At 44.3% G+C, this 23,444-nt stretch overlaps 1 protein-coding gene across 6 annotated transcripts in view; it reads left to right on the top strand.

Moving 5' to 3' along the window:
• adgrb3 (adhesion G protein-coupled receptor B3) overlaps positions 1-23,444 on the top strand; it is a 713,405-nt gene that overhangs the window by 431,745 nt on the left and 258,216 nt on the right. For all 6 annotated transcript variants that reach the window (XM_033021883.1, XM_033021886.1, XM_033021887.1 and 3 more), the window contains 2 exons: positions 12,723-12,869; positions 15,205-15,280. In XM_033021883.1, the coding sequence (XP_032877774.1) occupies positions 12,723-12,869; positions 15,205-15,280 (223 nt within the window). The remainder of the gene's footprint in view (positions 1-12,722; positions 12,870-15,204; positions 15,281-23,444) is intronic.

Below are 23,444 nucleotides of genomic sequence, written 5' to 3' on the forward strand. Positions count from 1 at the left end.
GGCTTTATTGGCTTCACTTTAACCATCAACATCGGTGCTCCTCAGGGTTCTGTGCTGTCCTTTGCTGTTCTCCCTCTACATCTCTATGTGTCCAAGGGTGCACTGAACCTGAGCTTATCCCTTGTGTAACCTGCCAGATACATTAATGGCTTTGTGGCACCTACTTCGATATTTGATTGGTTCTATATTGTCTTTAAATAACAAGAAGGCCTAGAATAGAAGTGAAGACAAGGGTTTAAAGAAAGAGCTAATCGAAGAGAGTGCACATTAATGGAAACCTTTCAAATTTGAAAGGAGTTAAGAGTAAGGTTACACCATGGATCATCCTTGTCTTTTCCATATTAATGCGTATCTGTATGTGAGTTATGCATTGCCTGAAACATTGTCAGACATAGTCTCAATAATTCTTCCACCAAAACCAATTGCATGAAACCTGATATATTGCTCTAAGGCCAGAGGAGTTTCATTTCTATGGGATTTTTTTTTAGGTCAATTATAGAGTAATGGATTTTAAGCATGTCTCGAGGTTAATTACAGATTAGAAGAAATGTCTGATTTAGTGGGATCAACTGTCATCATTCTGCTAACTGGTGTGATGCAGAAATGTTCAGGTCCTGATATATGAGATTTGACATTTGCAATGGAAATGGAAAACCACAATAACTCGGAATAAAAGCCCCCTCCAAGTTATCACCAAAGCCAGGTTATACAACGAAAGGGTGTAAGCAAATTGATAAGGCTGCAGAATTTTGAGCATTTGGACCAGTAGCATGGGCGGCACAGTTGCGCAGCGGTAGAGCTGCTGCCTTACAGTGCCAGAGATCCGGGTTCGATCCTTACTAAGGGTGCTGCCTGTATGGCGTTTACATGTTCTCCCCGTGACCTGCATGGGTTTTCTCCGGGAGCTCCGGTTTCCTCCCACACTCCAAAGATGTACAGGTTTGTAAGCTAATTGGCTTGGTCAAATTCTAAAATTGTTCCTAGTGGGTGTCGGATAGCATTCGTGTGCTGTCGGAGCAGACTCGGTGCGTCGAAGAACCTGTTTCAGTGCTGTATTACTAAACTACGGAATGGTACCATTTGGCGCCGCCGTTTCGGCATTTTAATATATTTACTCCAAAAAGAACAGTATCTTGCCCGAAACATGAAGCAAGGTAAACAGGTATCGCTTTTATACCCCCAGCGCGTGTGTATAAAAGCGATAGGAAGCTCTCACTCCCATTCTACAAACAAGCCTCCCTGCTCCAGCACTGGGAAAACAGCAGAGACCGACAACTTTTACCAAACTGCAGGCTTCCCTCAAAACTCTTCGAAACTGACTGACCTCGCTCACCGCACCAAGCAAATGTCAGAAATGCAACTGTCGTTTCAGCACCGCTGTTTCGGTGATAAGCATTAACTATGTGCGGCGCCAAAACGGAGGCGCCGAAACAGCGGCGCCGGAACGGCAGCACCGAAAAGTACCCGACCCACTAAACTAAGCTTCCCTGGTGAGGTGGCATTAATGTTAACTAGTGTGAAATGGTTGTTGGCAGCAAAGATTAGTTTCCTTTTCAGAGAAAAGGAAATGGAAGCAGTTGTAATTTTGCAGCATCAGACATTTAGCTTCATAGGTCTGTTCAAACATTCATTATGGCCAAGGCTGATCTATCATGGCCTGTATCATTATAACCTGATCTTCAACACTTCTGCTAAAACTAGAACTCTATCAATCCCAATAACAATTGACCTGATGAATATCAACAGCAGAAAAGTGTTCCACTTGTTTACTCTGTGTGTGGAAGTGTTTTGTAATTTCACTACATAAATATTTGACTTTACTTTCTCAGCAAATCCCCACTGTTCTCAGATACTGAAAGGACCTCTCAGAAGCTAAGAGTGTGGTCCGAATCTCCCAACCTACCTTGTGCACTTTTAGCACTTTTTTTTATTATCTGCACTTTCGCTATTGCTATAACACTATATTTTGCATTTTGTTTATTTTTCTCTTTGCATTACCTATTCTTTGTGCATGATTGTATTCATGTATGATAGGATCTTCGTGGATAGCATCCTACACAAAGCCTTTCAATGTATCTCAGAACACATGATAAACCAAAACCAAACAATAGCAGTCAATACCAACTAAGAGCAACACATGGGGATTTTACACACATCCCATAAACAATTAAATTAAATGCAAGATTTCCAGGTGCAAAGGCAAGCTTTTGTTACCCTGTTTAATTATATACTAGACTAACATATAACATATAACATATAACAATTACAGCACGGAAACAGGCCATCTCGACCCCTCTAGTCCGTGCCGAACACATAATCTCCCCTAGTCCCATATACCTGCGCTCAGACCATAACCCTCCATTCCTTTCCCATCCATATAACTATCCAATTTATTTTTAAATGATAAAAACGAACCTGCCTCCACCACCTTCACTGGAAGCTCATTCCACACAGCTACCACTCTCTGAGTAAAGAAGTTCCCCCTCATGTTACCCCTAAACTTCAGTCCCTTAATTCTCAAGTCATGTCCCCTTGTTTGAATCTTCCCTACTCTCAGTGGGAAAAGCTTTTCCACGTCAACTCTGTCTATCCCTGGGAAAAGCTTTTCCACGTCAACTCTGTCTATCCCACTAAGTGGAACCCATTGGGTCCCGGCTTCATTGGGGAGGGCTGGTCCCCCAACATAATAACTAACTAACTAACTAACTAACTAACTAACTAACTAACTAACTAACTAACTAACTAACTAACTAACTAACTAACTAACTAACTAACTAACTAACTAACTCACTCACTCACTCACTCACTCACTCACTCACTCACTCACTCACTCACTCACTCACTCACTCACTCACTCACTCACACACACACACACACACACACACACACACACACACACACACACACACACACACAGTTTCAAGCACAGGCATGGCAGCAGGCCAAACAACTCATGGCATTGTCATTTCATTTCAAAATTGGATAAGCATATGGATGAGAAGGGAATGGAGGGTTATGGTATAAGTGCAGGCAGGTGGGAATAAGGGAAAATAATTGTTCGGCACAGACTTGTAGGGCCGAGATGGCCTGTTTCCGTGCTGTAATTGTTATATGGTTATATGGTTATTTCATTTCAAATTAAGCATTGCACTTTCAATCACAGGCAGGGCAGCAGGCCAAACAACTCCTAGCGTTGTCATTAAAGGCTAACAAATCATTTATTGCAAGTTCAGTTGATTCACAAGTTAGAATGACAGTCGTGACCTCTCCCTCGTGATCTTGTAGAGTGACTGACTCACGTCCAGGCATCTGGGGTTTTATAGTCCTGCCCACCCCCCCCCCCCCCCCCCCCCCGGAAGGGGCATTACCTTCATTGCGGTGATTGACATGCGAGAGGACCAATCAGCTGATCTCAAGGTTTTTTAAACACTCATAACTTTTTTACTTTTCATCGATGGGAAAAATCCTCGGGACTGGCTCAGCGGAGGAGGACTGTGAGTAAGATGGCCAAAAATCATAGCTATACAGGGTAGATCTTTTTCTAAAATCAATGTACAGCGCAGACAGGAAGTGGTCAAGATGAGACTTTTAATTATATTGATGTAAATGAATTCCCACTGAACATAGAAAAGTACAGAACAAGAACAGGACCTTTGGCCCACAATGTCTGTGCCCAACATGGTGCAGAGACCAACTCTTATCTGTATGCACATCATCCACATCTCTCCATTCATGTGCTTGTCCAAAAGTCTCTGTAATGCCACCACCTCCCTGAGCAGCATATTCCTGGCACCCACCACCCTCTGTGTAAAAATCTTGCCCCACACATTTCCTTTAAACTTTGCCATTTAGTCTTTGATATTTCCACTCTGGGAAAAAGACTTCGACTGTCTACCCTATCTATGACTCTCATAATTTGATATACTCCAAAACAGGTTTCCCATCAACCTCTGGTATTCCAGAGGAAAAAACATCCAAGTCTATCGAACCTGTCCCTGCACCTGATACCCGCTGTTCTTGGCATCATTCTGCTAAACACACCTTGTATGGTGTACAATTTTGGTCGCCTAATTATAGGAAGGATGTCAACAAAATAGAGAGAGTACAGAGGAGATTTACTAGAATGTTGCCTGGGTTTCAGCAACTAAGTTACAGAGAAAGGTTGAACAAGTTAGGGCTTTATTCTTTGGAGCGCAGAAGGTTAAGGGGGGACTTGATAGAGGTTTTTTAAATGATGAGAGGGATAGACAGAGTTGACGTGGAAAAGCTTTTCCCACTGAGAGTAGGGAAGATTCAAACAAGGGGACATGACTTGAGAATTAAGGGACTGAAGTTTAGGGGTAACATGAGGGGGAACTTCTTTACTCAGAGAGTGGTAGCTGTGTGGAATGAGCTTCCAGTGAAGGTGGTGGAGGCAGGTTCGTTTTTATCATTTAAAAATAAATTGGATAGTTATATGGATGGGAAAGGAATGGAGGGTTATGGTCTGAGCGCAGGTATATTGGACTAGGGGAGATTATGTGTTCGGCACGGACTAGAAGGGTCGAGATGGCCTGTTTCCGTGCTGTAATTGTTATATGGTTATATATGGTTAAACCACTGGGGGGTTTTTTCACCACTTCCAAATAAAGTGAAAAGTCTCAATTTGTTCTACCATGACATCCATTTCAGAAAGTTTGATTCACTCAATCCATTCACATCTGTTTTGCTTCAATCGACCCTGCTTTTAGTGTCACTTATCCTTGCACTGTCCGCAGTCTAGCTATATGCTCTCTACCCGCACATCGGTTATTAATAACTACAGCAAACAATTACAGCCCCGTCACAAATGCCTGCGGGATATCACAAGTTCCATTTTGCCAATTCAAATACCATCCTATTATCTCTACTATTTCCTGCTGCTCAGACAATTTCCTAACCAATAATTCGTCTTTAATTCCTTGCTCTTCAGTATTAGCTAATTGGCTCTTGGGAGGACTGCCATAAACTGGCCCTGCATCACATTAATCTCTGTTGTCATCTCCCATTGAACTGCCGTTTTAGCCGTTAACTGGAAAAAAATCCAGAGCCTTTGTATCATTTTGTGAATTTCACTCCTTTAAATGCAATGTAGAACTTAATCATAATACAATTGCTATTAGATCAATGTGCATCCATTATTAGATCAATGTTCAGCCATTATGAGAAGATGAACTATTTAACTTACATAAAGGATGTTATTAGTCTTGAGATAATTCAGAGTGGAGAAACTAAGATGTTTCCAAGCATTGGGTTCAAGTAGCAGAGAGGTTGGAAACATTAATATACCCAATTACAATTCCATAAGCACTTTGTGAGAAGACACCTGGAGTGGTGTGTATAGTTTTGGTCTCTTTCTCTGATAGGGAATATATATGTTATAGAAGAGATGTAGTGAAGATTCACCATAATGGTGTCTGGGAAGACAAGTCTGACACCCAATACGTGAATTCAGAGCAATGAATGGGTACTCACCTTCTCAAGCCGGCCCAGCATTTAATAAGATCATGGTTGATCTGATTGTAATCTTACTTCCACATTCCTGTCCACCTAACGTTTCCTTTCACCCTCTTACTTATTGGGTACCATTTTATTTAATCCTTAAAAATATTCTAAACTTCAACTCACCTCTGAAGGGGGGGGGCTGCAGCATCACACACACACGCTAACCACCCCCCCCCCCCCCACACACACACACACACACACATACACTAACCATCCCACAGACACACTAACCATCGCCTTTGATATTATATTATTATTCATTGGCTCCTTTTTCCCCATCCCCGCCCTATCCACCGACGCATAGCCCCCACCTTGCAGGCGCGTTTAGAGAGGAGGGGTAGAGAAAGAGGGCAGAGAGAGAGGGGGCAGAGACAGATAGAGAGGGGCAGAGAGAGTGGGGCAGAGAAAGTGAGAGAGGGAGAGTGGGGGAGGGAGAGGGAGGTGGTGGAGGGGGGGGAGAGGGGTGTAGGGGGGGATGGAGATGGGGGAGGGGAGAGAGGAGGGGGAGAGGAGAGGGGGGAGAGGAAGGAGAGGGAGGAGGTGAGGGGCAGAGGGGGGAGGAGAGGGGGGGTGAAGACAGGGAGGAGAGATGGGGAGGAGGGTGGAGGGGGAGGAGGGGAGGGGGAGGGGGGGACTGAGGTAGAGAGGGGTAGGGGTAGGGGGAGAGAGGGGGTGGTGGAGAGGGGCATGGGTGGAGGAGGGGGAATGTCGGGGAGGGGAGGAGGGAGGAGGGGGTAGGGTGGAGGGAAGGGGAGGGAGAGAGGGGGATGGGGGAGAGAGAGGGGGAAGGGGGAAGAAGGGATGGGGAGGGGTAGTGGGGAGAAAGAGGGGGGGAATTGGGGGAGAGGGGGAAGGTGGAGGGAAGGGGAGAGGATTTGGAGAGGAGGGGGGGGGACGTAACTCGCAGTGCACGAAAGAAAATGCTCAGCGGGCTGCACATTGAAACACTGCAGTGGGCCACGTGGAGCAGAGTCATTGTGACATCATCAACTCGTTAGCTTTAAAAAATATTTAATATCTGTGTGAACAATTTTAATAAATAACTCAAGAATTAATTAATCAAATTTTCAGATGAGGTGAATTTTGAAATCATGTGGTAAATCTCCATTGGAATATGTAACAGTTTCACCGTTAGCGCGTCGTGTTTTCGAGGAGATGTGAATCACAGACAAACAAGACACACACACACACACACACACACAAAAATACATCCACATCCAAGATCAGAGTTTTATAATTATAGAGATGAGGAGCATAGATAATCTAATTGAATCATTTCTAGAAACCTTAGTGCACCTACCCATTCCGCATTTATCCACAGCGTACTTTCTCAAGGATCTCCATAAAATCAGTCAGATTGAGGAGTAATTGAGAAAGCTGGGCCTCTGTTCTTTAGTTGAGAAGAATGAAGGGCAACATCATTGAAGTGTACAAAATTCTTAGAGGGCTGTGCAGAGTAAATATGGGGAGAAGGTTTTTGTGTTCTTTTTCTCAGTCTGCACAAAACATGAGAGTCTTCAATTTACAACAGAAGGCTTTAATACTTTACCCAATGTTGGACCAGTGCCAATCGACGTCCTGTTTTCGCAGATTATTCTCGCACTTGCTGACCATGTTGCAATCCGTGGTAGATGACAATGCCATAGTTGATCTATCTTACATCAAGGCGTTCACGTCAAGCTTGAAAGCATGGATCTAGTCGATGGCGCACAGGGATGTACCTTCTTTACCAACGACGATCAGCGGCAACATCTGTGTCAGACCATTACAGGAAACGGCGCCAGTGCGTTTGTCTTTCGTGGGAATGGGCTGTCGTCCATTTCCGAAAAGGCGGATGTTGGCCGGTTTCAGTTTCGGCGATCCGATCCTCTCCCAGATGTGAACTGTAGATCGATGTTCAAGACCTGCAGCGAAATCCTCGGCTTGTCGGTGATTGTAGACACCTTGAGCACTTCAATAGAAATGGTCTTCATGATTTGGTCGACTGTGTTTTGCGCTTTCTTGCCCGTTCTCAGCTCTCCTACGGATTGACACACTGCCTGGAGATTACCTTTTCGGTAACGGACATAACAAATGGACTCTATATACGGGCAGTCACGGTTATCACGGGCAGTCGAGCCGCACCAGTAGCAGGGTTTCGATCCTCCTCCCACAGGGGGACGGCTCTTCTGAAACTGTCCCACCTTCTCCAGATTTGCTCTGGGTTGATCAAGTGGTTTCTGGCGTTGCAGATGAGTCTGACGAACTGTATGCACCTCCTGAGGGAGCTTTGACACTGTTTCGCCGGCCATTTTGTGCAGTTCTTTACTCAGCAGCTCGGCCATCTTAGCACACTGCAGCACATTCTTCAATGAGGCGTCCGATTCCTTGAGAATCGCCTGCTGGATGAATGAATGCCTGCAGCCCATGACCAGTCTATCCCGCAATGCATTGTCTTGGCACTTTTCGCAGCATTGAGTTTTAAAATCACGTGCCTTTACCTTGGTGTGAAGTTCGGCAAGAAATCCGGTGATCGATTGCCCTTCCTTTTGCACCGTCCTGTAGAAATCAAGGCGAGCTGCGAGGAAATTTCGACTTTCTTCGAAATGCAGCTGCAAAGCCGTTGTGATTTCAGCATATGAAACTTCAGTTACTTCTGTATGTAAATTTTGAAGCAGTGCAAAAGTTTCTGGAGACATTGATGAACACAAGAGAGCCTTCTTCCTCTTGTCAGTCATAATTGCCATACTTTCAATATAAAACTCAGCGAGCATTAAATACGATGACCACCTTTCTCGCTCGCGATCGAAACAATAGAATTGCCGAGACATGTTAGTTTGAATTCTGTTTTTTTTAAAGGTAAAAAATAGGCTCTTATCTGGGTATTTGGATGCAAGCCGAAGTATCCCACTCCTGACACCACTTTCGTGCTCGTTTTCTAGGTCTGCACAAAACTTGAGTGTCTTCAATTTACAACAGAAGACTTTAATACTTTACCCAATGCTGGCAGCAAGACAACTCAAAATGGCTGCACACACACTGTCTACAGACAGGATCAACTATATACAAAACATCTCCCTTTGTCCTGTGCAGTGCCACCTGTAGCACGGGAGGAGCAACGGGTCCTCCCACCCCACACAGTCCACCAAACATCACAAAGGTTTCCCTGGCTGAGAAGTCTAAAACTAGGAATCACATGTCTCAAACTAAGGAGTAAGCAATTTAAGATTGAAATGAGGAAAAATGTCTTCACTCAGTGAGTGGCAAACCTGTGGAATTCTCAACGCCTCAGTCAATGCAAAGAGAAATCAATAGATTTTACATTTTAAAGGAAGAAGGAAATATGGAGATAGGGCTGGTTTATGAGGTAGATGATCAGTCAGAACTGATCATCACTTTTTTTCCCCCTTACTTTCCACAGAGATAAGGAAACATGGCATATTAAAGTCATCAATGTTGTGAAAAATAAAGCAATGGAGGAAAGTAAGGATTTAAATATCAGAAGACATGTGGAAAGCATTTTGAGTGGAATAATTGAGCAAGTCCTTCTCTTTTAAATCTGGCACATCAGCCTCCATTTACTATGTATATAGTGTCACTCATCAAAACTCTGCAATTACTGGGAGCTTTTCCATGAAGAGCGACTAGTCGTGAGTACATCAAGAGAGGCTTGATTTAATAGCAGTCTTACCATGTGTCCGTGTGTCGTCCATCAAGCAATTGTGGATGCATTAATCAGGCAGGAGGACTGGTTTCAAGCTCACCTGTCAGTGGAATTGCCTGCTCTCTCCTCTTTTGTGCAACTGCTCAGAAGCTTCTAATTCCCTTTCAAAAAAATGGTCAATTTGGCAAACTACATTATCCAGCAAGTTAGCTGGAACAGTGCTGGAGCACTTTTAATCTACGTTTATCCACAAATGCCTGCATTCTCTCCCCCCCAGCCCCCAAACCCATCATCTCTAATCACGTCTCCTCGAAAGTCATCAACCAATTCAGGCAGATTCACTTCACTCTCACTATTATGGAGTTGATGGCCCCTCCACACACCATCAGCATGGCTCGTTGCCTGACCTACAATGGAAATGGAGTGATGCTCATCAATATTTTACAGATTTCCGTTTGTGTGCAATACCAATTTGGGGCAGGAGCAGGCCATGTGGCCCCTCAACTCTGCTCTGCCGTTCAATAAAATGTAGGTTGATCTCATCTCTGGTCTTTACTCCACTGTTCTGTCTGATCCGCACAGCTATGTGACTCCCTTTAGTCTGCAGTGTCCCTCCGAGTCCAATCATTCTATCCAACATCCAGCAGCCCAGTGGGAACATTGTCCTTTAACTGTTGTGTAGGAAGGAACTGCAGATGCTGGTTTACACCAAAGATAGACACAAAATGTTGGAGTAACTCAGCAGGACAGGCAGCATCTCCAGATAGATGGAATGGGTGACATTTCGGGTCAAGACCCTTCTTCAGACTGAAGACGTCGCCCATTCCTTCTATCCAGAGATGCTGCCTGTCCCGCTGAGTTACTTCGGCATTTGGTGTATTTAAGCTGTTGATGGCTCAGCATGTTGATTGATTGATTGATTGATTCATACTTTATTAGATGACCATGGCTGTGTGTTCAGGGAATTGGATATAGGAGTCAGGAAGTGACTGCTGACAGCTGCTGACAACCTTCTACCGCTGCACCACAGAGAGCATATTAACGTATGGCATCTCTGTGTGGTATCTCAGCTGCACGGAGGCGGAGAGGAGAGCTCTTCAGCGCGTCGTCCACAGAGCGCAGAGGATTATTGGGACACAGCTACCAGCCTTGGAGGGCATCTACCACACACGTTGCCTCAGGAAGGCCGTCAGCATCCATAAAGACTCCTCACACCCTTGTAATGGACTGTTCAAACTAGTTCCTTCCGGCAGACATTACAAGGCCTTCTACGCCCGAACCTCCAGACTCAGAAACAGCTTCATTCCCAGAGCTATAGCGGCTCTGAACCGGCCCTGCTGAGTGCCCCCCACCCCCCCTGGACTGTCTCCCTCGGATGGTCACGTCGCACAGTTCATTTATTTCTTTTTTTTTACATCGGTTAGAAGCTGCATACCAAATCTCGTTGCACTTATGTGCAATGACAATAAAAGATATTATTATTATTATTATTATTATTATTATTATTATTATTATTATTATTATTATTATTATTATTATTATTATTATTATTATTATTATTATTAATATAATGCAACTCTATAGGACTTTGGATCAGACACATTTAGAGTATTATGTACTGTTGCGGTCAGCTAGAAAGGAAGTGGAGGTTTTGGAGGGTGCAGAAGAAGTTTACCAGAATAATGCCTGCATTTCAGGGCATCAGTTCTAAAAAAAGTTGAACAAACTTGGATTGTTTTCTCTGGAACAGCAGAAGTTGATAGAAGTATATAAAAGTGTAAGAGGCATAGATCGGGTAGATAGTCAGAGCCTTTTCCCCCAGATGAGTGGGGCAAAGTTTAAAACAGATGTACAGAGCAAGTTTTTTTACACACTACACAGGGTAGTGGGTGCTTGGAACACACTATTGGGGGGAGGAGGGGGTGGATGCAGATACAATAGTGGAGTTTGAGGCTTTTAGATGGGCATTTGGATATGCAGGGAATGGAGGGGTATGAATCATGTGCAGGCAGATTATATTAGCTTCTCTAGGCATCATGTTTGGCACAAACTATGTGGGCTGAAGGGCATGTTCCTACGCTATAGTTTTCTATGTTCTATGTTGTAAGAGAAGGAAGTCTGAGCTGAGCAGGAGATGGGTTCCCATCGCGTGTTGCCTTCCTTCCTGACCAGACCTGGCATTGTCCCGTGGTGGAACACTGATGTTCTAGAGAGAGGGTTTGGTTATAATCCCCATCCACCCACCGCACCACTCCATTAACATTGCCCCCAGACTTTAAAAAAATCGTTTTGAATCACTTTATCACAAATTTGAATTTTTAAATATAATTTCAAATAATTCAAATGGTTTTTAATGTTTTTGACAAAAGGAAGCATTTCAAAAAAGTTTAATAGGCTTAACAGCAGGTCGGATATTTTCTAGGAATCTAGGAACTTTATTGTCATTCAGACCTTTCGGTCTGAACGAAATCTTGTTGCCTTGCAGTCATACATATAATAAAATAGCAAAACACACAATAAACACAAATTTAACATCCACACTGTGAAGGCAAAAAGTCTTAAGTCTTTGTCTCTTCCCTCCTTGTTCTCCCTCTGCGCTGAGGCGATTCAGGCCTCCGATGTTGTGACCCCACCGGATGATGGTAGGTTAGTCCCGTGGCTCAACCGTGCTCCGCGAACAGGCCGGTTCAGACTCGGTAGGACCCCAGGATATGATCCTGAGATTCATCGCCAAACCCCCGTCAGTTGAACGGATCAACTCAGCCCTTTTCCCATTAGCAGGCAGATACTTGGCTTGGAGTGGACATGATGAACCAAGCGGCCTGGTTCCAAGTTGTATGATTGTGATTGTAGGTGGTTTGTGTCGATTATTAAAACCCCCGGTTTTGGGAGGGGCCTGGGCCTGCAGTTTCTGACAAAGCTCCCGCTCTATTTTTCCTCTGAAAACAGCCACAAAAACATTTTTGGCGGCTACTAAGTGACCATTTTGCTCTCATCCTCACTTCCACTCCCCTCCACAAAACACACATAACAGAAAGTGCTTCACTTTCCAGATAGGTTTTATGGAAAACATCAAAGGAGCAGTCAGAGCGATTCAGGGAGGCAATTTTGAACAAAACTGCAGAATCAGGATCATGGGGTTCACCATTTCAGTTAGTGGTAAGCCATTTCAGACAGAGATGAGAAGGAACTCTACTTTAAAATTCTCCTGTTCGACAGCCTATGGATGCTCAGTTCCAGGACTTTGATGATTTTTGGACACTGATGAAAAGGGATCTAAGTGTCAGGAAGAAATTTATGCAAAGATTAACCATGTTTCAAATAGCATTGGTTTGAGAGATGGCGGGCCTAATCCCGCTTCTGTTTCTCAAGTTCTGATGGTTCCTGAATCTCCTGAGGATGCAAGTAGTTTATCTTTGCAGATACACTTCCAGGGCTGCAAACGGAAGTAGTTATTCAATCATGAAGATATCAATGGTTAAATAAAATGAAAAATAAAGATTGCAAGTTTAATGAACACCTTTGACCAATTCAAATATTTGTGGTTCCCTTTCAGTGGCCAGCATTCACAAGCTGCCTGCAGCATCCGTCCTGACCGATATCAACTTCCCCATGAAAGGAAGGAAGGGAATGGTCGACTGGGCAAGGAACTCTGAAGACAAAATTATTATTCCAAAAAACATATTCATACCCTCATCGCCAGGTGCAGTATTTCTTTCTAGAATTCTTTGAACTTCTCTGCAGATAATCAGTAATGTACCTCCCTAGTGTGGGCGAGCTTGATAAAGCAGCATACTCTGAAGAGGGTTGGTGAGAGAATGGTTTTCACTGTTCTTAATACCATTGCTTCCAGTGTGAGGATGTTTCCACTAGTGGGAGAGTCTAGGAGGAGAGGACATAGCCTCAGAATTAAAGGGCGTTCTTTTAGGAAGGAGATGAGGAGAAATGTATTTAGGCAGAGGGTGGTGAATCTGTGAAATTACTTTCCACAGAAGGTTGTGGAGGCCAAGTCAGTGGATATTTTTAAGGCAGAGATAGATACAGTGCATTCAGAAAGTATTTAGACCCCTTCACTTTTTCCACATTTTGTTACATTACAGCCTTATTTTAAAATGGATTAAATTCTTTTTTTTTATCATCAATCTACACACAATACCCCAGAATGAAGAAGCGAAAACAGGTGTTTAGAAATTTTTGCAAATTAATTAAAAAGAAATAACTGAAATAAGTATTCAGACCCTTTGCTATGACACTCAAAATTAAGCTGAGGTTCATCCTGTTTCCATTGGTTATCCTTGAGATGTTTCTACAACTTGATTGGAGTCCACCAGTGGTAAATTAAATTGATTGGACATGATTTGGAAAGGCACGCACCTGTCAATATAAGGTCCCACAATTGACAGTGCATGTCAGAGCAAAAACTAAGCCATGAAGACGAAGGAATTGTCCGTGGACTTCCAAGACAGGATTGTGTCGAGACACAGATCTGGGGAAGGGTATAAAGCAATTTCTGCAGCATTGCAGGTCCCGAAGTGCACAGTGGCCTCCGTCATTCTTAAATGGAAGAACTTTGGAACCACCAGGACTCTTCCACGAGCTGGCCGCCCGACCAAACTGAGCAATTGGGGGAGAAGGGCCTTGGTCAGGGAGGTGACCAAGAAACTGATGATCACTCTGACAGAGCTCCAGAGTTCCTCTGTGGAGATTGGAGAACCTTCCAGAAGGCCAACTATATCAGCAGCACTCCACCAGTCAGGCCTTTATGGTAGAGTGGCCAGATGGAAGCCACGCCTCAGTAAAAGGCACATGACAGCCCGCTTGGAGTTTGCCAACAGGCATGAGAAACAAGATTCTCTGGTTTGATGAAACCAAAATTGAACTCTTTGGCCTGAATGCCAAGCGTCACATCTGGAGGAAACCAGGCACCGTTCATCACCTGGCCAATACCATACCTACAGTGAAGAATGCTGGTGGCAGCATCATGCTGTGGGGATGTTTTTCATCGGCAGTAACTGGGAGACTAGTCAGGATTGAGCGAAAGATGAACGGAGCAAAGTACAGAGAGATCCTTGATGAAAACCTGCTCCAGAGCGTTCTGGACCTCAGACTGGGGCGGAGGTTCACCGTCCAATAAGACAATGACCCAAAACACAGCCAAGACAATGCAGGAGTGGCTTCGTGACAAGTCTGTGAATGTCCTTGATTGGCCCAGCCAGAGCCCGGACTTGAACCCGACCAAACATCTCTGAAGGGACCTGAAAATAGCTGTGCATCGACGCTCCCCATCCAACCTGACAGAGCTTGAGAAAATCTGCAGAGAAGAATGGGAGTAATTACCCAAATACAGGTGTGCCAAGCTTGTGGTAGCATACCCAATAAGACTTGAGGCTGTAATTGTTGCCAAAGGTGCCTCAACAAAGTACTGAGTAAAGGGTCTGAATACTTATGTAAATGTGATATTTCAGTTATTTATTTTTAATTACTTAGCAAAAATTTCTAAACACCTGTTTTCACTTTTGTAATACAGGGTATTGTGTGTAGATTGATGATAAAAAATGTTTTAATCCATTTATGAATAAGGCTGTAACGTAGCAAGATGTGTAAAAAGTGAAGGGTCTGAATACTTTCTGAATACACTGTAGATTCTTGATTAGTACAGGTGTCAGGGTTTATGGGGAGAAGGCAGGAGAATGAGGTTAGGAGGGAGAGATAGATCAGCCATGACTGAATGGCAGAGTAGAGTTGATGGGCCGAATGGCCTAATTCTACTCCTATCACTTATGACCTTATGACTTTTTGATTTGTGGGACTCTGAAGAGAGACAAATCAAAGCCCCTCAGCAGAAACACTAACCCTCGCTGATATAAAATAATATTTAACAAACCTAAGGAATTCGGAAAATATATCAGAAATGGAGTTAGAAGAACAATTCCAGGCTTAGGGGATGTGGTTGGACAATGGGGTTTTTGAACAAGTCTTTGAAAGAGTATGTTGGGTTAAATGGCCTCTTTGAGTAATGTACAATCTTTATTTTTCAGACTTGGATGAATCCTCTGTTTTTGTACTTGGCACGATATTTTACAAGAACTTGGGACTTATTTTGCCCTCCCCAAGGTAAGACAGACAGACGGCCTTTGTTTATCAGCCTGAGGTGCCTGCTGATGCTTTTTTGTTGCTTTTTTCCATGCTCCTGCTGATTTACTCTGAATGTTCTTTGTTTTTAAACAAAGAAACAAGCCACTTTAAATCATACTTTAAGTGGATTTTGTTATCTCTTTCACTGTGGCTCTTAGCGCTAGGTCTTTAACCCAGGCCAATATTTCAAATCGTGTACTTGCGCAAACAATTCCCACAGATACCATGAATCCCAATATTAAATTGTCTTTTATTTATACTGTGGGTTACTTAATTTATAGAGGCCTTTAAATAATATATTTTATCCTTTGCTGTAATGTTTTTTTCTTATTTATCAATTTCATGGTTCATGTCAACACTTCTTGAATAACATAACTAACTATTACTCTAACAAGTAACGATACATAATTGTAACATTGCCTTCAAATAATAAATGCAGAAACAAGCACCACTGACAAGGCTACAGGAGGAAAAGAGCTGGAGTTGGGACAGGGTAGATGATCAACAGTAAAGAGTGGGTTTATTGTCATGAACAATGAAATCTTGTTGCAGCACAACAGAATATGTAAACGTAGTACACTGTAAACAATATGAGCCGGTGATGGACTGGGCAGCGTTCACCACTGTTTGCAGTCTTTTCCGCTCCTGGACATTCAAGTTGCCCTTTGACAACTTTACTCAGAAACAGTACCTCATTAAGTTAAGGGGTTATGTTTATTATCGTCGCGTGTACCGAGGTACAGAGAAAAGATTTGTTTTGCTTGCTATCCAACCAGATCAGATAATACTATATATTAATTCAATAAAGTCAATCTCAGTTCCAATAGGTAGCGCAGAGGAAGATACAATTCTGTGTGTATCTTCAGAGTACAGAATATAGATCTCAGCATTGTAGCTCATCAGTTCCATAGACATAGTACACAATAGGGTAGAGATGAATTGGACAGATCATTCAGAAGCCTGATAACAGAGTGGAAGAAGCTGTTCCTGAGTCTAGTGATGCGCGCTTTCAAGCTTCTATACCTTTTACCTGGTTGGAACAGGAAGATGAAGCATGGACTGGAATGGGACATGTCTTTGATTATGTTGGCTGCTTTTCCAATATTCTTTGAATTGCAATGGGAACAGAAACCAGAGCAAGTTATCCCAATAAAAGCAGAGCAATAGTGGTAACATGCAGTGAACAGTGGATGACTGCATGGACGTTTCAGGTGCATGATACCAGTCACATTTAGTGACACCAAACTTGTGTATCAGGGGAATGATCTTACATTTTCACGCTGCTCTGCCATCGCATTGTTACTCTGTGAAGTCGTCTAGCAATGCTGCAGATGTTCACATTGCTTTTTGCCAATTGCGAAATACTATTCGCTAAAAGATAAAACTCGAATTAAAACTAACGCCCAAAATTGTGATCCGACTGAAATGGATGTAGAGAAGATTTGCAAAGATGTTGGTAGAATTGAAAAGTTCTGCGAGGAAAAAAATAGGAATAAAGCTGGAAATAAAACCAACAAATGCAGTTATTCACAGAAGCTCAAGCAATGACTGTAGAGAGTGAAACCAAGTGAACACCTCTGCTCTTTTTTGAATAGGTTGTGGTATTGTTCTTTGGGACAGAAGAAGCTGAGATAGTGCATATCTATGAGCTTCCATCCCCTAAAGGTTAAACTGATGGGGTGGGGAGTGGTATACATTTGAAACAATAGGTGCAGAACCATTTGGGCGACAACATTCTCACCCTGAGGGGAGTAAGGATCTGAAACTCACTGCATGAAAGGGTGATAAAAGCTTTTAAACTGTACTTGAATGTGGGTTTAGACATCCATGACCTGCAGGTCTATGCACTTAATTCTTCGAGGAGGGTATAGACTTGGTGGGGTTTCCTTTCCTGCACAGGTGAAATGGTGCTGAATGTCCTCTGCCTGTGTTATAAATAACATGCAGAAAATCAGCAGGTTTTAGATAGATGTATACCTTATATTTTAAAAGGAATCTGTAATTAGTCCCTAGTGTTAATGCAGTTACTGTAATTATTCAATATTGTTTCGGCAGATGCTTACTGCTCCCATTGTTCAGTTTCTATTCTGAATATGCTCTTGGTCGGGAAGGCCCTCTATTTACCCTGTCGTTGTTCCAGTTGGCGGCGCTGGGAACGGCTGCGGCTCGCCTGCAGTCCGTTTGTCTTTTACTTTTTTGTGTTGTTTTTTTTCGTTTTGTCTAGTTACGTTTTTGGTTTTTAGGTTGTGTTTATGTGGGGTGGGGTGCGGGGTGAAACGCGGCTTGCTGTCTCTCCCTTCGGGGGAATACGACATTTTTGTCGTATCCCCCTTCTCTGCCTCTGTCTACGCTGAGGCCTAATGGCGGAGCTGGCGACCTCGGGACTGGAGGCAGCTGACCGGACTTGCCCTGAGCTCGCTCCCGTGAGGGTGGCCCAGCCCGGGGCTGGAACTGCGCTCTCATGAGAGCGGCCTGGCGAGGGGCTGAGAGACTCTCCCGTGAGGGGCTGTGGCCCGTCGGAGTGGCCCAGCCCAAGGGAGAACGGCACTCCCGTCGGAGTGGCCCAGCCCGAGGGAGAACGGCACTCCTGTCGGAGTGGCCCAGCCCGAGGGAGAACGGCACTCCCGTCGGAGTGGCCCAGCCCGAGGGAGAACGGCACTCCCGTCGGAGTGGCCCAGCCCGAGGGAGAACGGCACTCCCGTCGGAGTGGCCCAGCCCGAGGGAGAACGGCACTCCCGTCGGAGTGGCCCAGCCCGAGGGAGAACGGCACTCCCGTCGGAGTGGCCCAGCTCGAGGGAGGAGCGGCACTCACGTGAGGGCGATCCGGCTCGGGGCTGGAACGGTGCTCCGGTGGCTGGGACGGCGTTCTGAGGCGGTGACCTGAGTCCTGGGTTCAGCCGCGGGCCAGCGGCTGCGTGTGCTGGACTGGGGGGCGGCAGCTTCGACCACCCCCGGGCCGCGGTGTTTGAACCGGCCCGTTTGCGGGGTTCGGTGAGCCGCGGGACTGTTGTGCCATCGCCCGGTGGGGAAGCGCCTCAGCGCAGAGGGAGAAGAGGAGGGAAGAGACAGTAACCCTAAGATATTTGCCTCCACCACAGTGAGGAGGTGCTGTGGTGGAGGCAATTTGTGGTGGATGTGGTGGATGTTAATTTGTGTTTATTGTTGTTTATTATTGTATGATTGTATGTATGACTGCAGGCACGAAATTTCGTTCAGACCGTAAGGTCTGATGACAATAAAGGTATTCAATTCAATTCAATTCAATTATCCCCTGTTGTTTAGCTACCTTTTAAAATTTACACAAAATGTTTATCTAGATAAATTCATGATCCTATGTGAGGTTCATGATCCTACTCCAAGTACTCATTCATCCTCATGTGCTGTAGACGATTGCATCAGTCGGTTATTTAATTTTTTTCCAATGTGTGGCAGGAGATATTCCAAACGTTGTTGGGTGTTTGCCCCGGACTAAGCTGAGTGTTCCAGCGTAGTTCTGGGTACGGTCCTCCTTGAGACCCCACCTCCCAGACTCAGTAGGGTGCAAGATTTGTCTCATTACCTTCGAGGGCATCAAAGCCCACCGAACAGCTTTGAGATCGGACGAGAGATCATTGTCCTAAATTGGTATCGCTGTTTCTCTCTCCACGGACCTGCAGAGTTTGTGGGCGGCGCAGTGGCGCAGCGGGAGAGTTGCTGCCTTACCGCGGCAGAAGCCCGGGTTCAATGCTGACTATGGGTGCTGTCTGCATGGAGTTTGTTCGTTCTCCCTGTGACTGCGTTGGTTTTCTCTTGGTGCTCCAGTTCCTCCCACATTACAATGACATGCAAGATTGTAGGTTAATTGGCTTCTGCAATTTGTCCCTAGTGTGTAGGATAGAGCTAGTGTATGGGGTGATCGCTGGGCAGTGCATTCTCGGTGGGATGAAAGGCTTGTTTCCATGCTGTATCACTAAAACTAAGGAGTTTTCATGGTATTTTCTGTTTTTATTTTCAAAATTCATTACTTTTTAAGACGTGTATATAAATAGATGAGGATGCAGGTCTACATCCGATGCATCAATTAAGATCAGTAAAACTAACCCCATAAATAATAAATACCTACTTGCTTCCTTTCTTCTCTGCCCCTGTTGATATCTCCGTTGAACCAAGCATAGGCTCGATGTGAGGAAGGGGAGGAGGAAGGGTAGTTCCATCCTGAAAGAAAGGATCTTCTGGAAATTCATGCTGCTTTATTGAATTCTGTGCAATGAAACAGCACAGAGGTGAGCATATACACCGCTGCAGATTGAGAACAACACCGGCTCTGTAAACTGGGCTTTCACCTGGCTGTTGGTCCAAGAATGTGCGATGTTGATCCAAGATGGTGCCAATGCCAGGTGATTCTTTATGTGCTGGTCCCTGAAGTGGATAGAAACATAGAAACATAGAAAATAGGTGCAGGGGTAGGCCATTCGGCCCTTCGAGCCTGCACCGCCATTCAATATGATCATGGCTGATCATCCAACTCAGTATCCTGTACCTGCCTTCTCTCCATACCCCCTGATCCCTTCAGCCACAAGGGCCACATCTAACTCCCTCTTAAATATAGTCAATGAACTGGCCTCAACTACCTTCTGTGGCAGAGAATTCCACAGATTCACCACTCTCTGTGTGAAAAATGTTTTTCTCATCTCGGTCCTAAAAGATTTCCCCCTTATCCTTAAACTGTGACCCCTTGTTCTGGACTTCCCCAACATCGGGAACAATCTTCCTGCATCTAGCCTGTCCAACCCCTTAAGAATTTTGTACGTTTCTATAAGATTCCCCCCTCAATCCTCTAAATTCTAGCGAGTACAAGCCGAGTCTATCCAGTCTTTCTTCTATCCAGTCAATCTGCTATCACTCATTACCATCGCTCCACTATTTTTAAATCTTTATTTATCCTGCATCTGCAGGCAACAAAGAAGCTTTTCACTGTACCTTAGTACTCATGACAATAATAAACGTAACAGAATTATAAAAGGACTGGACAAGCTAGATGCAGGAAAAAATGTTCCCAATGTTGGGCGAGTCCAGAACCAGGGGTCACAGTCTTAGAATAAAGGGGAGGTCATCTAAGACTGAGGTGAGAAAAAATGTTTTCACCCAGAGAGTTGTGGAATTCCCTGCCACAGAGGGCAGTGGAGGTCAAATCACTGGATGGATTTAAGAGAGAGTTAGATAGAGCTCTAGGGGCTGGTGGAATCAAGGGATATGGGGAGAAGGCAGGCACGGGTTATTGGTTGGGGACGATCAGCCATGATCACAATGAATGGCGGTGGTGGCTTGAAGGGCCGAATGGCCTCCTCCTGCACCTATTTTCTATGTTTCTCTGTTTCTAAAACTAAATTGATATCAGCGAGGAAGATTGACCCCATTACCAAAAACAATTTCTATTGTTTGGATATCGGCTCCAATTAAAACACACCACTCCAAGGTGCTTGAATTACACCACGTTGTTCAGGAGATTTCCTATCCTTTCAATCAATCCACTATGCCTATAAATGTGTGTTAGTTTGTTTCAGCTCCAGGGTTAGACTGGAGAGGTCTGGGGTTCTTCTCCATGGAACAAAACAGGTTGATTGTAGCTTTAATGGTAGTGACGCGACAAACTGCAGAGCTGGAATCTTCAGTAAAGCACAAAGTGCTGGAGGATCTCGGAGTCAGGCAACATATGTGGTGGGAATGGACAGGTGGCCTTATGGGTTGGGACCCTTCTTCGGACTGGCACAGTCATGGGGTTGGTGACTGTGTGCAGGTTATGCGTTCAGAGTTGGAAAACAGAAGCACTTCCCATGAGCGGATGGTACATGGTACAGGAGAGATTTGATAAGGTCACACATAGGAGATTAGTGGGCAACATTAGGGCACATGGTATTGGGGGTAGAGTGCTGGCATGGATAGAAAATTGGTTGGCAGACAGGAAACAAAGAGTAGGGATTAATGGGTCCCTTTCAGAATGGCAGGCAGTGACTAGTGGGGTACCGCAAGGCTCGGTGCAGGGACCGCAGCTATTTACAATATACTGTACATCAATCATTTGGATGAAGGGATTCAAAGTAACATTAGCAAATTTGCAGATGACACAAAACTGGGTGGCAGTGTGAACTGTGAGGAGGATGCTATGGGAACGCAGGATGACTTGGACTGATTGGGGGAGTGGGCAGATGCATGGCAGATGAAGCTTAATGTGGATAAATGTGAGGTTATCCACTTTGGTATCAAAAATAGGAAGGCAGATTACAATCTAAATGGCGTCAAGTTGGGAAAAGGGGAAGTACAACGGGATGTGGGGGTCCTTGTTCATCAGTCTATGAAAGTAAGCATGCAGGTACAGCAGGCAGTGAAGAAAGCGAAAGGCATGTTTTTTTTTTTTAAATTTTTTTTTTTTTTATTTTAATCAAATATTTATTCAAATATTAAAATAGTATTTACAATACAATAAAACAAAACAGCATCATAATACAAGACGAAAGAAATATGCTAAGCAACTGCTAAACAACTATATTGCAATCCTTGTCCAGGATACATTCAACCCCCCTCGGTGCCCAGCGATCGCGGAACTCCCTCAGGGTGCCCGTAGACAGGGCGTATTCCCTTTCCATCCGCACCCGGGCACGGACGTATCCCCGGAAAAGGGGCAGGCAGCCGGCTCGGGTAGAGCCCTCCACCATCTGGCACCTTAATGCATGTTGGCCTTTATAACAAAAGGAGTCAAGTATAGGAGCAAAGAGGTCCTTCTGCAGTTGTACAGAGCCCTAGTGAGACCACACCTGGAGTATTGTGTGCAGTTTTGGTCCCCTAATTTGAGGAAGGACATTATTGATACTGAGGGAGTGCAGCGAGGTTTACAATGTTAATTCCCAGGATGGCGGGACTGTCATAAGCTGAGCGAATGGAGCGGCTGGGCTTGTACACTCTGGAGTTTAGAAGGATGAGAGGGTATCTTATTGAAACATATAAGATTGTTAAGGGTTTGGACACGATTGAGGCAGGAAACATGTTCCCGATGTTGGGGGAGTCCAGAAGCAGGGGCCACAGTTCAAGAATAAGGGGTAAGCCATTTAGAACGGAGACGAGGAAACACTTTTTGTTGTGAGTTGTGAGTCTGTGGGTGCCTCAGTAGGTGGTGGAGGCCAGTTCTCTGGATACTTTCAAGAGAGAGCTAGATAGGGCTCTTAAAGATAGCGGAGTCAGGGTATATGGGGAGAAGGCAGGAATGGGGTATTGATTGGGGATGATCAGCCATCATCACATTGAATGGTGGTGCTGGCTCGACGGGCCGAATGGCCTACTCCTGCACCTATTGTTTATTGTCTATTGTTTGAAGAAGGGTTTCGGCCCGAAACGTTGCCTATTTCCTTCGCTCCATAGATGCTGCTGCACCCGCTGAGTTTCTCCAGCACTTTTGTCTACTGTCTATTGTCTATTGTCTATTATCTAATGTTTATTGATAAGACTGGTTGATAATGATGGGCAAAAGATATGGAGGGAGCTGAGCAAAATCTTTTCTGCACAATAGATGCACAAGTGATTATTTGGAACCCACAGTCCTGCATGTTTTGGTGGAAGACTTTCAATAGAGAACTGGGAAGGCACGAGAGTAATTTGGAGGGATGTGGCAAATGTGAAGCAATGTGATGGAAGAAAGGAGTCTCCACAGAGCACCATATATTCAATGGGCCAAATGGTACCCTACTGCACTGTAATCATTATGATTTTACAATACATTATATCTGTGAACGAACGAAAGTGTAAAGTTAAGAAGACATCCTAATTACTCAGGCAGGAACTCTACGGGATGTTATTTTTTTTCGGCGAGTACACTACCTGTCAGTATTCTTTGGAAAAAGACAATTTACAAGATAGTGGTTCAGCTAGGTACTTTGTTTGCTTGTATTCTTCCTGGAGGCTTTATGTTAATTTATTGACAGGCTCACACACATGCTAAGATTTTTATGATATTTCTGGCCAATTAGAGGGAACAGCAGCAGTTTGAGGCTGTATTATTGTAAAATAATAAACCAACTAATCTTTAAGTGATGAATATAATTGAAATTTAAGTGCCGATCATTAAGCATTGTTTCTGATATAATTAGCAAAAGTCTAAGCATTTCTGTGCAAT

This window comes from Amblyraja radiata, chromosome 5 (genome assembly GCF_010909765.2).
Source record: "Amblyraja radiata isolate CabotCenter1 chromosome 5, sAmbRad1.1.pri, whole genome shotgun sequence".
Taxonomy (NCBI): domain Eukaryota; kingdom Metazoa; phylum Chordata; class Chondrichthyes; order Rajiformes; family Rajidae; genus Amblyraja; species Amblyraja radiata.